Source organism: Protopterus annectens, chromosome 3.part0 (genome assembly GCF_019279795.1).
Source record: "Protopterus annectens isolate FY-2018-M chromosome 3.part0, PAN1.0, whole genome shotgun sequence".
Taxonomy (NCBI): Eukaryota; Metazoa; Chordata; order Ceratodontiformes; family Protopteridae; genus Protopterus; species Protopterus annectens.
This window is the reverse complement of record NC_056731.1, coordinates 308,354,167-308,372,437: the sequence shown is the minus strand read 5'-3', so window position 1 is coordinate 308,372,437 and position 18,271 is coordinate 308,354,167. Positions and strand designations below refer to the sequence as shown.

The following is an 18,271-nucleotide window of genomic DNA, read 5'->3' as shown; positions in this document are numbered from 1 at the left end:
TCCGAGGTAAACAGTACACACACTACACTATAAAAACACAGTCCAATACCAAAAAGCAATCATACTCAAGAGACCCGAATGAATAATGAATCTAGTAGTCGTGTTTTTTTTTTTAATTCTTTTACCTGGAGGAGCCAGAGGAAGTTGAGCCACAGCTGGAAATAATTTTTCTCATCCTCCACCTGTGCTGTCAGTGACCTGGCTGTCCTGAACCTCCTGGGTCTGGGACTGGGTAGAATTCTGCTGGGAGAATAGTACTTGCTTTGGAGTTCGGCAGCTTCATTAACTTAAATATTAATATATTAAAACAGCTTGCTGGTCACTGCTGTGTGCTGCTGTGTTGCCCACCCATCCCTTCTAATATAAATCCAAATCCAAACTGTTCAACAACGTACGAGTACAAACTATGAATGTACGTAGAGGTAAACAGAGAGAGAGAGAGAGAGAGAGGGTGTACAGATTTTACAGACACAGTCTGAGCCCACCCCTCAGGGCCTCAGCTGAATTCTGACAGGCCACCACTGGTATATTCATTTATCTGTTTTCCAAAATTCAGATTTGCTGTTATAGTTAAATATTAAATCTGTGCTGTTTACTTCAAATTAAGGTGTTGCAATATCCTAATTTTCCACATTATTTTAAAGAATTACAAAATATGTTTTCTCCTAACATTTCCAAATACATTACTTTGCAGAACATAGTTATGCAGTTCCTTGTATCGTTTGAAAACAAGTGCGAGTGGTAAACCATTGTCCCTGATTTGTTACCTACATTTAAATGCTGTTAAATATTTTGAAAATTAATGGAACAAGAGAGCGTGTATTAACTTACATTTTAAATAAGAACTCCGTAACTGTATTTTCTAACAGTGTTACGTCATTGTGATTCATGCTGTTCTTTCATAAAGCCATATATTATAAAGGACACTGGACAGTCACAGGCATATTTTAGGTAAAGTCATGCAGGACACTGGTACGGTAATTGAAAATAGTTAAGAAGAATGGTCACAAATACAGGAAAGGAAATACCCTTTCCCTTGGTTTGCACACTTTCATGGAAGCCCACAATCTTGTGTGTAGTTCTGCAAAATGATTTAATATTAATGGATATGGCAGTCTGCCTCACAAAGCTGGCGTCATCGTACATGCCTCACTTGTGATGAAGTCAGCAACAACTTCATAAATAAACTGGGAAATTCGGGAATTGAAGGGACCACTCAGGAATTCATGGCACCCCATTATGTTGCCCTCAGAACCAGTAAATACCGAGGAATTTGGTATGGTTGAGAGGTATGGTGCTATCTAGTGTTATGGATCTCTAATATTTTATTTTATTCTTCTCATCTTTCTTCCATATAATTTTTAATATCCCACTACATAACTCTTCATAAACAATTTCTTCAACCATTTATTCAATACATTTGCAAAATAATATTTTTGCCAATCTATTAATTTCTTGTACATTCCATACCCTATACCATCTGGGCCTGATACTGAATCAGCATTTACTTTCCAAAGTACTTCATCCAATTCACTAACAGTAGCTTATTTTTCAAATTCTTCTTGATTTATTTTATGTCTTTGTTTTTCCATATCATAATAAAGTCTTGTACTGTTCTCTAAATTCTCTGATACATTTCTATGCATTTCCCCATAATTCACTTTCTCTTCCTTTCTCACATTATCCTGCCATTGGAAAAAATAAGAAGTTATGTACCTACCATAACGTTCCATGTTAGTTGTCTTCTCTCGCCTTCTTTCTTGCTTGATGGGTTCGGAGCCGATCCTCGGCTCCGACTCGGCACTTGCTTTAGCTCGAGAACTCCTTTTACCAGCTCGAGGCAGCCCCATATCCCATGATGCAAGGCAGTAAGTACCCAGATCTCGTTTGTTGACAAAGGGCAATAACACCAAGCATAAAATACTTCCCAAAGGAAGAAGAAACTTACAGATGGAAAAAGGACCAGGTCTGAATGGTCTTTAGCATAATAGTTTCTTATACAAGGTCTGTCCAGGCCAGGGGGAAGGAGGGAGGGTCGCAAGAAAGAAGGCGAGAAGACAACTAACATGGAACGTTATGGTAGGTACATAACTTCTTAATGTTAAGTTGTTAATCTCGCCTTCATTCTTGCTTGATGGGACCGTCCCTAGCACCTCTGTCCTGGGTGGCTCAATGGAACAAACTCTTGAGGACTGTAGAGCCAAAACTGGCTCTGTCCCTGGAGGCCAAGTCCAATTTGTAATGGGAAACAAAAGTGTGAGGAGTGGCCCAAGTGGCCGCTGCACAAATAGTGTCCAAAGGCAGTCTAGCTTGAAAGGCTGTAGAAGTAGCTAAACTCCTAGTTGAATGTGCTTTAGGTTTTGAGCACAGCTGTTTTCCCCTGATCGTATAAATTTCAGTGATGACCGAAGAAAGCCATCTGGACAAAGTCACTTTAGAAACAGGAAGGCCTTTTTTATTATCCGCATAGGAAACAAAAAGTTGATCAGATTTTCTAAATTTTTTGCTCTGTCCAAATAATATCTAAGTTGACGGTGGACGTCAAGATAATGTAGCTTTTGTTCAGCTCTATCTGAATAGTTAGGAAAAATACAGGAGATCAATGGATTGATTCAGATTGTTTTTGAAGCGACCTTAGGTAAAAAGGATGGATTAGTTCTCAAAGATACTCTGTCTTTGTGAAAAATCAAATAGGGGTCGAACCGAAGAGCATGAAGTTCAGACACCCTCCTGGCAGATGTAATAGCCACTAGGAATAACGTTTTCCAAGAAAGATATTTTAGGGAACAAGAAACAGCTGGCACGAAGTAGGGAAGAATCAAGGATGTCAGCACTAAATTTAGATCCCACTGAGGAGGAGGATTCCTGATTGGAGGCTTTAGTAGGAAAATTCCTTTCAAGAAGGCCCTGCAGAGCCTATGGGACATAATATTATGATCTGCTATCCCGACATGAAAATTAGAAATAGCAGCCAACTGAACTCTGACTGTGGAAGAAGAGGAGCCTGCATGAAAAATCTCTGCCAAGAAGTCCAGAACTGCCTGAACAGGGGCAGTAAAAGGATCAATATTTTGGGCCTTAGCCCAATAAGAGAAACGTTTCCATTTGCTTGTGTAAATCCTCCTGGTAGAGGATTTTAGTGAAGCTACTATGATATCTCTAACTGGGTTAGAGATCAAAGGAAGCCTGGCTAAGGAAGGAAGTGGAGCAACCATGCTGTGAGGTTGAGAGAAGGGATTGACCGGTGCAGCTGACCGGATTGGTGAATCAGTAGATCTGGCACTGGGTCCAGATGCCACGGCTGCACCAAAAGGTGATGATGGAGGAACGGGAACCAAACTTGTCGAGGCCAGTAAGGGGCAATGAGAATCAATTTGGCTCTCAAAAGGGTAGCTTTCTGGATCACCTGAGGGATCAGAGGAAATGGAGGGAAGGCATAAAGAAGCCCCTGGGGCCAATCCTGGGTCAGAGCGTCTCTGGGGATGGCCTGATAGAGGGAAGAGGCTGAAGAAGTCTGGACATTTGCTGTTTTGGGGAGTAGCAAAAAAATCGCAACATGGACGACCCCATTCCAGAAAAATCTCTTCCGCTATGGATTGCTTGAGAGACCACTCGTGAGGCATGAGAATAGCTCTGCTCAATCTGTCCGCTATAATGTTGGTTTTCCCAGGGATATGCGTTGCTACCAGAAACCGATGAGAGGAGATCGCCCATTGCCATAGTCTGAGCGCTTCTCGACACAAGGGGTAGGACTTGGTTCCGCCCTGTTTGTTGATATACCAAACTACAGACATGTTGTCTGTGTGGACTGCAATTGTCCCTACGGGAAGAAAGTCGTTGAGGGCTTGCAACGTTAAAAGCACTGCTCTCATCTCCAGGACATTTATGTGCAGATGGTACTCGAGCGGTTGCCACGTCCCATGAACCATCCTGCCCTGATAATGACCCCCACCCGATCAGGGAGGCATCCGTGGTGACAGTGGCTATCGGGACGGAGGTACAAAGCACCTGCCTTGGTGAACCTGAGACGATGTGATCCACCAAGCAAGATGTTCTTTGCATGTTTGTGTCACCAGAATCTGGTGACGCATTGGGAGTTGTTGGTATGACCACTGTGTGAACAGCATCCACTGAAGGAGGCGCATGTAGAATCGAGCCAGGGGAAGAAGAGTAATGGCCGCAGCCATGAGGCCTAATACCTTTAGAACCATTCTGGCCTGTACTTTCTTGCTGGCCAGAATGATCCTGACATGAGTCTGAATGTCTGAAACTCTTTGTTCTGTAAGGGTAGCTGACATCCGAACAGTGTTTAAGTTTGCCTATGAAGGTAATAGACTGGCAGGGCGATAAGGATGACTTTTCAAGTTGACTGAGATGCCCAAATGAGAACAAAGGTCTATTGTGTAATCCCTGGCTTGTATAAGCTGATGCCTGGTGGTGGCTGACAGGAGCCAGTCGTCGAGATACGGAAACACCTGGAATCCTTGACGTCTCAGGTGAGCCGTGACCACTGCCATGCATTTGGTGAACACTCTGGGGCTGTAGTGAGACCAAAGGGCAGGGCTCTGAACTGGAAATGACTGGACCCCAGCCGGCGGAGAAATCTCCTGGAGCGTCTGTGAATTTTGATGTGATAGTACGCATCCTGAAGATCTATTGAGCACATCCAGTTGTCCTTCTGTAAGAAGGACAGAATTGACTGAAGAGTGACCATTCGGAATCTTGTCTTCCTGACAGACTTGTTGAGTCTGCTGAGATCCAATATTGGTCTCCAGTCTCCCGTCTTTTGGGGACCAAACGAACCTTGAGTAGATTCCGGCTCTGAATGGTCTATTGTTACTGGCTGAATGGCTCTTTTTTGCAGTAGTTTTGCGATTTCTAACTCTGCAATGTCCCTTAGACCGGGTGGTACATCTGGAAGGGAACTTGAGGGAAGGGACTTTCCTCGAAAGGAATTATGTAACCCTTGGATATGATCGACTGTACCCATCTGTCTTGAGTGAGGGAATGCCAGGCTTCTGGGTACAGTGATAATCTTCCCCCGACTGCCTCCAAGGAGGGACAGCCGGGCAACACCTCAGGGATGCTGAAAGGGCTTATCAGAGAGAGGCTCCCTGTTTCCCTGGTTCTTCGGACCCCCTCTGCCTCTAGAGGCGTCTGTTGTTGTTACCCCCTCTGCCTCTAGGGGTAAACTGACCACGTGAATCCGGCGTGACTCCTTGGGATTTACGGAACCACATCTTCCCACCCTTCTGTCCTTTGGGATAAGGCCTAGAAGGGGTGGAAAAACGGACTCCAACAGCAGAAAGAGTCTTGCCGTCCTGCTCACACCTGGTCAAGGTCTCCTTCACCTGAGGGCCAAACAAAGCTGACCCATCAAAGGGAGAATTTGTGAAGGATGCCTTAAAGGGATCCACAAAATCACATAGCCGCATCCAGGCTTGGCGTCTAAGAGCCACACCTGTGCCTGCGGCTCTACTCGCTCCATCCGCAGCATAAGATATTAGCCGCATGGAGGAGTTAGCAATGGAATTGAGGGTTCCTAGCTGCGAAGCAATCTTTTCTTGAGCCCCTGCAGCTGTAGGATCCTGAACTACTTCTCCCAGCTCCTTCAGGATATCTCTCTGGAGTCTGGTGAAGTGACAAAGATAATTCAGCGACGCATAGCAAAGGTCGCTGAGGAAAACATCCGCTTGCCGTACCTATCCATGGTCCTAGAGTCCTTATTAGGAGGATGGACGGGCACGGAAGGATCTGCAAGTTCCTTTTGGTGGCCGCAGCCACCACCATGGCATCAGCGGGGACACCCTTGGTAAGGAATTGTTTGTCACTAGGGGCAGTGATAAATTTAGAAGGCCTCCTAGGGACTGGCTCTACAGAGTCAGGAGCTGTCCACGCCTTTCGTGCAATAACCTGCATAAGGGGGTCGAAGGCGGAGACACCCAGGAGGTGGAGGGCCGAGATCCAAACGCCTCTAGGTATACTGACTCATCCTCAGAGGGATTGTTGGTGGGCCAGTTTCCCCTCTGTTTCAGAAGTTCTAGGATGTCTGAAAGGAGACATCCTCAGAGGGGGATCTAGGGGATCCCTCTGACTCATCAAAGTCAGTATCCGGCGTGACAGACTCGGGAGTCTACATGCTTCCTCTTACAAGTCCTCTTCCTAGGAGGATCTCCCGAAACATCAGGAGAATCCTCGGAAGAGGGGGAAATTCCCAATGGGGAAACCTGAGGCGGAGGATCTCTGGGTCCTGTAGCAAGAGAAGTGGCAGAGATGTCAACAGGTACAATAGAGGGAGGAGCTACGGGAAGAGACTGCTGACTGATACCAGTGGCCAGTACACTCTTCATCACCTCGAATGCTCCCCTCCCAGTCAGGTCCGAGAGAACCCGCTCCGAAGAGCTAGGAACTCCAGGGACCACCGAAAGGGAAGCATCCGAGGCAGAAGTCGGAGCCGAGCTCACCAAGGCCGAGGCTCCAAGGGGAAGAGCGGGTTCGGACAAGGGTCCAATGCCACTCACCCCCTCGGAGGAGACCATGGAAGCCCGACCACCGAATCCCTCTAAGGAAGAGGAGATAAGAGTAGAGGCTGAAGGAACAGAAGGGGGTATCCGTCCTCCAGCCGTAGCAGTAACTATGCCCGAAGACTCCAACTCCAAGCTCTGGGGTAGAGTTGAAGGAGGAACTGTAATGGGGTGTGGACCAACAGTCGTCTGCTGAGACGGACTGTGAAGCATTTGGGCCAGTACCTGTGACTTGAGCAATCTGCTGACCACTCTCTCTAGGTCATGGTCAGACAACCTGGATGACCTTGAAGATCGGCTCCGATGGCTCCGTTCCGACAGAAGAGGTGAAGCCGGAGCCGAAAGTATCGGCTCCAAGGAAGGAGACCTCGACCTCTTCCTGGAATGAGCCATCGGAGCCGATACTACGGATCCTGTCGGAGCCGACTTCTCGGAGCCGACAGAACGCCTCGATGTATCGGCTCCAGCCGGAGCCGATACAGCCACCAAAGTAACGGTGTCGGAGCCGATCAGAGCCGACACCGATGCCTGTGCCACATGGGTGTCGGAGCCGATCGGAGCCGACATCGAAGTGGACAATACAGTTTCGGCACCGATAGCCATCGGTGCCGAAGGCTTAGTCAAGCCAGAATCGGCTCCAGCCGGAGCCGATCTCGACTCTGTACGAGTCGGAGCCAAGGCCGCAGGCTTAGAAACAGAAGCCTGGGCCTTGGAAACTCTTGCTGGTTTCGGTGGAGCCGACTTAGCCAGAGAGCCCTCCGGCTTAAGAAGGCCCCTAAGAACCAGTTTGTTATGTCTTTCCTGCAGGACTCTCTGGCTGAAGGAGTGACAAATAGCACAGGAGTCCTGCAGGTGAAGAGGGCCCAGACAATACAGGCAAGAAGTGTGACCGTCTGTCAGAGACATTTTCTGACAGCACGAGTCACACTTCTTAAAACCTGAAACCCTCTCCTTTGACATGGTGCCGACACACAATACACACACACACCAGTCAAAATAAATTAAATTACAGAAAATACCAAAAGGTATTCTATAAAAAACACCAACACACACACCCTAACAGGGGGGGGGTATGGGATAGGGATAACTAAGAATAAATTAAAAAAGATAGGGAATTTCTGTCAGCAAGGGATAGAAATTAAATTTAAACTATCTTAAAATTAGTTTTTGACTAAAAAGGGGCTTGAAAATCACAAAGTGAAACAACTTACCAGGAGCTGGTAAAAAGAAGACCTCCCAAGCGAAGCGGCAAACGAGATCTGGGTACTTACTGCCTTGCATCATGGGATATGGGGCTGCCTCGAGCTGGTAAAAGGAGTTCTCGAGCTAAAGCAAGTGCCGAGTCGGAGCCGAGGATCGGCTCCGAACCCATCAAGCAAGAATGAAGGCGAGATTGACAACTTAACATAAACTAGTTATACTGCCTTTTTAATTCAATCCAGCAGTCAGTTTTTATAGAAGCCCTTCATGGCTATATGATCCTTCCATAACTGCAATATTTCATACTGTTCAATTTCATTCCCATCATTTCTCACTCTTTTTATTCTCATTCCTTCTTTCCATCACCTCCATCCATATTGCTAAATGATCTGACAAACCTGTCACAACTGTATCACCATCTGCTACCCACAAACCTTCTAACAGTACAAAATAATTTCAGATCCAAGTACCCCCTTCTATAAGTCCATTGACGTTTGTCCCACACAGCTAATTTACCACATTTTATCAGATCCTGTATTTTTTTACTTTTTTACATATTTCCCTTTCTTTTTACATTTTCCCCTTAAATCACAATTAAATTCCCCTGAAATTATAATTTTCATGTTAACCACCGCAGTCTGATATATGATGAAACAGATTCTCTCTTTTCTTGCTAGTTATATATGCATACAGTGCTATAATTCTACAAACATTCTGTCCCCTCGTATCCACAACAGTTACACTTTCCATCCTTAGTAATGTTACATCTAGTATTTTCAGTTTTTCTTCACTACCCTGCCATTCCAGAACTCACTTTCTAAGTTCCACACTATATTTTGACCAGCATTTTTACTGGTTGCAGCCTTTCAATTGTCAGGAATCTTACATCCTTTAACAGAATAACATGCGCACCAGATTTAGCATACCATGCCAGTATGCCTGTCTTTTTACAGTGTTAATAATACTGTTCACATTTACTGAAAGTACTCTAAACTTGTTGGTTTTCTTTCCTTTTACATTTAGGCTAAATATATTTACATTTTTCGTTACTTGTTTTCACTGTTTCCCCATTTCAATATTTTTCCTGGGTTTATGTACAAATGAACCTTGATCCTCAAAATCAGATTTTTACTGGCCAGAAAACAAGACAAATTTTCCGCTTGTTGCTGCTTTCCTCTTTCACTTTCTGTCACAGTGCTAAAGTTGTAACTGCTGCATTCTCTGCTGCCATATCACCTGGTTCCTTTTCCACATTACCTTCCTCAACACTTCTGAAAAAGTTATCTGCCATCTCACCTCATGAAACAGCAGAACTATCACCTGGATTATCTTGCTTAATTATTTTTAACAGAACATCACCTGCAAGCCCCCCTGATACAAGTTCTGTTATCTACACCACTTCAGCAGACTCACTCAATTTCTTCTCTATGGAGACAGCTAAATATTGCTCATTTGTAACATCTACCATGCAGGAACTTTGTTTGCATTCTGAAGCACCATATCAAACATTTTTTTTCCAAATTCCCACATTCCACCTATAAACTCTCCATAGCTTGTCTCTTATCCTTCATGCTGTTACTTACCTTAGGCCTCTTCCTTGCTGGTGTAGGAGCTCCCAGACCCCATCTAGCAGCTACAAAGAGTAGGGGTCCTTTATTTATACACATATTTACATACATAGATGCATATTTACAAACGTATGCAATCACTGAAAGTCATTTTCATTTCCATATTTTTACTCATCAAACTTGCCACACATATATATATATATATATATATATATATATATATATATATACACACACACACACACACACACACACACACACACACACACACAAACACACACATTTTTTATATTGACCCCACTCTATTTTTCCATAACCATAATCTAAATTTTTTTTATACTAATGATAATATTCCATTTGCATTAAACATAATTTCATTAATTTTTTCACACCATAACATCCATACAACATAAAACACTGTTTTGTCCAAGTCCACTTTGAAATTTTTGTTTACATTCTCACTGTATCCATATTCAAGCATATCCATATTTATATCCTCACTATTCTTTAAATTTTCAAAAAAAGTTCTATGCATGATTTATTCCATAGTTGTAACGCTCTCACATTTTAGAAAAACATGTTCTGTTATTTCTTCTTCCCCACAATAAAACATATTCTTTTACTTTTCTTTTTGTAAGGCATATTCACCTTTACAGATATATATATTTTTTTAATATTCCCAGTTTCCATAAAAACATTTTTGACATTCAATAATATGGTTACACCATTTCTTTCCTTCTTTAATTGGTTTAATCTTTAATTCTGGAATATTTTCCTGTGAATTAATACAATAACATTTCCTCATAATATTTTATACCATATTTTTCTATCTTCTTCCACTTCATTAATCTTTATTTTTCATATTCTTATCTTTTGTTGATAAGTCTCTATATCATCATCAAAACATTTGTTTGTTCTTTTGTTACTTCATATTCTTTCCCAAAGTTCCTTATACTTGTGCTTACAAACATAAGTCACTAAATTCTCATTTTTTTATTTCATCATTTCAATATGTTATGCCGATTTAATGATGCAGCATATACTAATGGACTTATCATACCTAAGCCTCCTCATTCTTTATTCATGTATAATACACCCATTTTAAGGTAATTTAATCTTGATTGCCATATAAAAGAGAAGAATATTTCTAACAAAACCTTTTCATACATTCTAGGAATTATAACAATACCGGATAAATATGATATCTTACCTATTAATACTGAATTAATCAAATTTACTTTGTACTTATATGCTAATTAGTACATTTTCCATAATATACAAATATATTTATTTCCTTTATTATTTTGTCCTCTCCTTTTTATTGCCTTCTTCATACATCTTTCCTTTAAGCATTCAGCTAGACAGATAAACACATTTGCAACTAGTTTTTACTGACGTTATATGTTTCAATGTATTTTTAATGGATACACAAGTATATAATAGTGAATATACTGCAATTATGTGGGGGGATATGCCACCACACTCCCCAATGTGAGGGGCTGTGCCCCCCACACCCCCCACCACACTCCCCAATGTGAGGGGCTGTGTCCCCCACACCCCCCAACTTTATATTCTCACTCCTGGGTCACACTGCAGAGGGGCAGGGGCTATATTCCATTTTCGACCAAATGGGCTTTCAGTGAAATGCATTTCCGGTGAAGTGAACTGCCTGAAATAATTTTTGACCAAATGTAATTCGACCAAAAGCAGTAGACCTATATATATATATATATATATATATATATATATATATGTATATATATATTTATAAATAACAAATTCTTCTGTAGTGGCAGAGGCCTTCCTCTTAATATTATCAAAGATGCCATAAAAATTTAACTGACGTGTACTTTTGAGTCACTTTGCAATCAGTTGAATAGCCTATTTTCGCTGTGATTTATTTATGCTATCCTTTGACAGACTGAAAAAAGTTCACCAATTTCTTAATGATTAAGTTTCAGTAATATACGTGATCCATGACAAAGAAGAAACAGACATTAGGTAATGTGCAAGTCATATGCAACTGCATGAATACTACATCACACTTAAATGTTGAGAATCACAGTTTTAACTATATATCATATATTATTACATGAAAAAACTGGACAATAACAATATTTAGTTAGTCTGACAATCGACTGCACATATTTTAATATCAGAGAACCCTCTTTTGATAGAATGATCTGCATAACGGGCAAATAAGTTTCCGCTCAATGGTTAAGTCTTCAAATGCCTGCAGACAGGTGTGATGAAAAAGATGTGAGCAGGACAGGAGCACCATCTGACGTGAAGAATGGTACTGGTCACCACTGTCAGGCACAGAGGAACCTGGGAAACTGCTGCTATGGCTGAGTGGAGTTATACATATGGGGCAGTCCATAGTCTCTCGTTGAATAGCCTAAGGGAGAAAAAGACAATTTTACATTCTTTAGAAACCTACTTCTAACTGCAGCATTGGAGAATTTCCTTTACTTACATTGTTAAACAGGAAAGAAAAAACTACTATAGCTGTATTTTTTCTTATGTACTTCCTCATATTGTCAATATTCCTGAGAGCATTACCTGTAACTAGATATAGGCAGTGTCTGTGCATATATGTCATGAAATCACACAAGCAAGTCTTCACTGTCTGATGTCAGTGTATCAAAATATTTCCATTAATGTCTGTTAGGCCTTGCTTGTACAACTCTGCTGTTGCCATTATAAGCAGTTTAAATGCATAGGCAGCCTTACCTGCACTGCAGTTATTTTTTACTATCTTACTACTTTCTCATCTGAATAACTATGTTTCTACATATTTTTGTCTGTCTATTGTTGATGTCTAGTGTTGGAAATATCACTCATGATTTATTTCCATATAAAATAAGATTCAAAGCAGTATACGTCTTACAGGTAGAAAAAATAAATTTAACATAAAAAAGACCGAGAAGTAGCCATGACAATACTATAAGGATGTTATATTTTAAAATGCTGCAGAATTTTAAGTTCATGCTGTTGTATTTTACTCCATCTTCTCAGTTCTTTTGCTAAAACTGTGTGCACAGAGTAAGCATGTAACACATTTAACTTCTAATTTCAGTAGTGTAATTATTATTATTATTATTATTATTTACACTCAAGACAGCCATCTACTTTGTGAGAAGCACTCCTATAAGTTCCACTAAGATTTCCAACAGGTTTCTCCAGAAGATTTTAGGAGGGGGTGGATGGGGGGGGGGGGGATTGAGGAAAAATGAAAATGGACAACACAAATGCCTAGTTGTGGTGAGTACATAACTTTAAAATCTAATGTCATCCTTTTCATTCTTCCTCAATAAATGGGACAGAGTCCCCACTCCCCAGCTGTGTTAATCTTGGGAGGCCCTCATGGAAGGATATATATTCCGGAGAACCGCTGAGCCAAAGGTAGCTATGCTTATGGATATTGGATGCAATTTGTAATGAATTTAGAAAGAAAACCAGTAAATGAATGGACTGGTCAATGTAAGATTCAGAAGCTACTTTAGATAAAAAAAAAAAAGATTTGTTCGTAAAGTTATCCTCTCTTTATGGAAAATAACGTAGACAGTATTTGATGAAAGTGCCTGGAGTTCAGAAATTATTTTTGCAGAAGTGATAGCTATTAAAAGGGCTGTCTTCCATGACAAGAATTATACATCATTTTTGCTGAAGGTTCAAAGGGTTCCAGAGTCAGACCTTGTAGCACCACAGTCAGATCCCAGGGAGGTAAAGGATCCTTTATTGGAGATCTAAGGTGAAAGGTACCTTTCAAAAAAGTTTACATAACTTGGAAGAAGCCAAAGAATATTTTTTATCTCATTTATGAAAATTTGAAATGGCTGCTATTTGTAGTTTAATAGTATAAAAACTAACTCCTTCTTTGAAAAGTGTAACCAGAAAATCAAGAACAGCATTGACCAGGGCAGTAAAAGAGTCAACATTATTTCACAATGCTCAAAAGGAAAATCTTTTCCACTTGCTCTTGTAAACCTTCTTGGTGGAGTCTTTTTGTGAGGATAATAGAGTGGTACATACTGGGGAAGAAAGCCTGGGCTGTCTGGTTATTATTGGAACTGGAAGCACCATGCGGTTAGTTTGAGGGCTGAGATATTGGGATGATTCATCTCTGATGGGTGTGAGAAAAGATCTGGAGTTGGGTACAATATCCAGGAAGGATAGATAAAATGAGGCCAAAAGCAGGGAAACCACACTTGTTGAGGCTAGTTGGGGGCAATGAGGATGACTGATTGCTTTCTGTAGGAATTTGGGTATCAAAGGAAGTGGGGGATAAGTGTAAAGGAGACTGGATGGCCAAACATGGACTAGAGCATTTCTCGGTGACTGTCCTGGAGTGGGGGATCATGCTGCACTTATTGTGGGGAGATGCAAAGAGGTTGCAGCAAGGTTTGCACCAATGATGGAAAATTTCCTCTGCCTCTGATTGAGAGGCCACATGTGAAGCATCAGAATGAACCTGCTTAGTTTGTCCACTAGTAAGTTGGTTTTCCCAGGAATGTGCTTTGCAACTAGAAAGCGGTTGGTGGAGATTGACCATTGTTACACTCTCATGGCCTCTCTGCAGAGAGGGTAAGACCAGGTTCCCTCTTATTTGTTGATGTATCAGACTACAGACATGTTGTAGGTCTGAATTGCAACAGTTCCTAGAGGAAGAGTATCTTGAAATGCCTGCAATGCTAATAGGACTGCACTCATCTCCAGGACATTGATATGTGAATTGGTCTCTTGGGGGAACCACATGCCTTGGAATGTCCTTCCTAAGTAATGCCCCCCACCCCATTTGGGAGGTGTCTGTAATCACCGTGGCCAGTGGGGGCAGTAAAATAAAGGGTTGGCCTACATAAATGTTGTCAGACTGGATCCACCAATGGATGTGGTGTTTATAAATTGGTGTAAGCTTGACTGGAAAAGATGGGGATTGTTGAAGAATAAACCTTTGAACAGCTAGAGTCCATTGAAGGACATGCATAAAGTAACGTGCTAAAGGAAGTAGGACTAATGCTGCTGCCATAGACCCCAGAGCTTAAACAATCAACCTGGCTGGAGGAGATGGATGAGATAGAATCTGATGAACCTGAGATCTGATTGTGTCTACGCAATGAGTTGGTAAGGATGCAATTTGTGTTGTCATGTTCAGATGTGCACCAATAAATTCCAGGCTCTGTACTGGTGTCAGATTTAACTAGGCGTACTTGATTGTTATTCCTAGTGAATGACAAATCTGGAGCAAATAGTCCCTGGATTGTTGAAGGAGGTGAATAGAGGGAGTGGTGAGGAGCCAGTCATCTAGACATGGAAACACTCAGAATCCTTTTAGTCTCAAATGAGCTGCCACCACTGTCATGCATTTGGTGAACACCCTGGGGGGCAGTGGTGAGTCCAAAGGACAGGGCTCTGAATTGGTAACAAGTGACTCCCATACGAAAGCGTAAATATCTTTGGGATTGCATGTTTATTTTGATATGATAGTACACACCCTGAAGATCTAAATAGCACATCCAATTGTCCTTGCAAAGAAATGGCAGAATGAACTGGATCGTAACCATTTGGAACTTTGACTTTTTCATGTACTGATTCAGTTTGCTCAGATCCAAAACTGGTCTCAGGTCTCTTTTTGGACACAAAAAAGAAATGTTAGTAAGTTCCGAATCTATTTGGCTTGGTGGAGCCGCCTGGATGACTGATTTGTCTATCAGCTTTTGAATTTCATGGGCTGCTGCCTTCCTCTGATTGGGTGGAACATCAGCAAGCTTCTTGATTTTGTAGATTGGGGTATGGGAAAATGGTATGAAGTAAACTCTGGATATTCTTTGGAGTACCCAAATATCTTTTGTTATAGTAGCCCAGGCATCTGGGTGCAAGGACAATTGTCCCCAACTGCCTCCAGATGTGAGCAGTTGGGCAGCACTTCAGGAGAGCTAATAGGATCTATCCTGAAAAGAATCATGGAAACCCTGATTTTGTGGGCCTCCTCTGCCTCTAGGGTGACATCTACTATTAGAACTGCCTCCTCTGCAGAAAGATGAAAAGAAGCAGAAATTACCAGCAATGGTAATAAAGAATTACCCTGTAATTGAGGGTAGAAGGGTATAGAAAAGAGGATTACCAACTATGGTAAAATAAGAATATATTATAATAAAAATATAGTAACTACTCTAATGCAGAAAAAGAACCCAGAAAACTAAGAGGGAGGTTATAGTACGAAAGGGTGGAATTTAAGATGATGACGTTAGCTTTAAAAAACTGACAAAGATGCCTGAGAGAAGGACTCTACATCTGAGCACAATGGTGGCAAATGAGATATCGGGTATTGAGGATGGACTAAGGTATCATGGGTAGAGGGTGCAGCTTGAGAGTTGGCTCCAACGTCTAAAGTATGTGGCCAAGTCAGATCTGATGATCAGATCTGTGACCCATTCGTTGAGGAGGAATGAAAAGGACAACATCAGATCATATTGTGCCTCAATCTTAGACCCAGAAATGTTGGGATAAATGCTCCTTGATGTACCCCATGATGAGTACCTGATGGTGACGGACCAAGGGTAAAAATTCCTGGTTTTAGTTGGTTGTCCTGTGTCATACCGGGGACTACTAGTGTCTCATTATGAGGAGCCTTTCTGCTGTAGTTCTAACAAGGACTGTTATATACTGTAGACCTAATAAGGATTGTTTCGTCCCCTCGAGGAAGTAGTATAAACTAGCCCTTATAAGGGCTTTTGTAGATGACCAGTGGAGTCTTTTCAGATTGGCCCTAGTGTGGGAGTCCGCTGCCCTCCAAGGGAGTGGAGCCTACTTGCAGTCCTGTGGTCAGTATCTTGTCAAGGGCACCTGGTGTGTAACCTTGGGGTGTCCTACCAATGTTGTCCTTAGAAGGACTGTTAAATCCCTTGAGAAAAGAAATCATGAGAGCCCTTAGGAGGGCTATTGTATCAGTCTGGTCGAGACCCTTCGAACTAGCCATTATAAGGGCTGTCAAGTGGTTGGCCGGGTTGAGAGACAAGCTAAGAATCCGTTAAAAGGACTGTACAGACTTTTTTTCTGTGTAGACAAGAAGAGGTTAAAGTACAACAATACAGAGCCCTCAGTTCCTGTATAAGAGAGACCATGGAGTCAACAGTTAATTCCTCAATAGTCTTCTTTATTTTCCAGTAATGCACAGTACAAACTTGAGTAGATGCTCTCTAAGCACTGGTCAGTGTGGTTCACAGTGTCTGAGGAGTAGCCTTGTATACAGAAGTTGGTGGGTGGGCCCTATGGGAATAACCAATAACCTCCTGGAGGCATGGAAGGGGAGACGCCTTTATTTTCCATCCAGGAGGAAGTTATTGGTTCCCTCTGCGGACCTGATACAGACCCTTAAAACACATTACCAAGAGTAACAAATACAAGAACCTAAATGCATGAGATTTATGAGAATTAGTTGTGTCCAACCTGTGGAGGATTGTTAAATTGTAATTTGTTCAATTCACTAGTGTGTCAGAGACCTGCACCATTAAAATCTTGTTAACAATCCGCTCATTTATCTAAGTATGTTTCATGATTGCCATTTTTTTTTAAATCTGTTTTACAATTGAGCTGTCCTTCCTCAACATAATTTTAGTACCCTTGCAACATGTTGCCATGTTTTGAATAATGGGACAATTGCTGGGAAATGTATCATGTGATCCCAAGAGATGTATCCCCTAACAGAGTCCTGATGCAGAGGTCACTCACCACATGGTGTCTGGCTACCCTTAGGGGTCCTTAATATGTAGCCTGTATTCCCTATTTCTGAAGCTTCCCCACCTTTATAAAATTAAATATCTACCTTTTTCACACTAAATAATACCCTACCACAAAATGTAGTAGAAAGGGGCTCCTGCAGAGAAAAGAAACCCATGGTCCCCAGAGCTGCATCAATGGAACCAAGTCGTGATGCACTGATCTTTCACCACGTGGTGCCCATCTGCTCTTAGGGATCCTATCAATGCGGTAATGACAGTCTGATTTAAATCTTACATTGAAAGACAACTATCAGGTTTACAGCCTGGGTGTATAGAAGCGCTGATGCAACCTGCTGAGGGTTATTATAGCCATGAAGTCAGCTCAGGAGGACCTGAGGAGAGCCGATGTGGGTGGAGGGGGGGGGGGATATAAGCTCAAATGGCCCATATATCTAAAAATGGCTCATTTAGCTAGAAAGGCTCACTTTGCTAGATAGACCAACTAGTCCCTAAGGTTCAAAAGGATGGTCCTGGGTTAACCAGAAAATTATATTCATGCTAAGAAAAGAGCCGGGACATATAATTCAATTCCTGTTCTTATGAAATGCTGAAAAGGAGAGGAGTTCAAAGGCTGGGTTATGATGGAAAGCTGCTAAGTAAGCCAGTAAGGAATCTAAATTCTCTACGGGCATAAATGGTGAATGGCTAGGGGAGGTAACCAGAACAAATGTGATCTTAAGCCCCAGAACTGAGACAGTTTGCTGGTACTGTGGATTAGTGGGGTGTGAACCTGGGATTTCCACGTTATCCTTACAAAGTACCAGTTGGGAGCTTGTCCGATAACTTGAGAAAGAAATGGTGGTAGTCTAAAGGGATGAACAGGTTGAAGTCCAGAGTCATTATTAGGGGATGTCGTGACTACAACCAGATGGAAATAAAATTTGCATGTGTTAAGATATGCACTAACACTAAAAAAATAAAATGAAAATAAAATAACCACCAACATGCCCATACTGTACAGCATGTGGAAGTGAATGTAACAGGGGTCTAATCCAGTTCTGAGTGGGGTGGATAGACCAAAAACATACACACTCGTTGAAAATGACTGGTGGGGATGCCGCCGAGGATTCTAAAAAATATTTGAACAACTACCATACACAATAATAAAAGATTGGAAGGAATGCCAAATAGGATTTTAACGAAGGGGCAACTGTAAACTCAATCTTAAAAAACAGGCTCAAAGGGACAGTCTCATAAA

General features: G+C 41.9%; 1 protein-coding gene across 2 annotated transcripts in view; it reads right to left on the bottom strand.

The window, feature by feature from the left end:
* Nucleotides 1–11,058: 11,058 nt before the first annotated feature.
* RNF32 (ring finger protein 32) overlaps nucleotides 11,059–18,271 on the bottom strand; it is a 1,105,278-nt gene continuing 1,098,065 nt past the window's right edge. For both annotated transcript variants that reach the window (XM_044064786.1, XM_044064787.1), the window contains exon 9: nucleotides 11,059–11,690. In XM_044064786.1, the coding sequence (XP_043920721.1) occupies nucleotides 11,448–11,690 (243 nt within the window). In that variant the 3' untranslated portion in view covers nucleotides 11,059–11,447. The remainder of the gene's footprint in view (nucleotides 11,691–18,271) is intronic.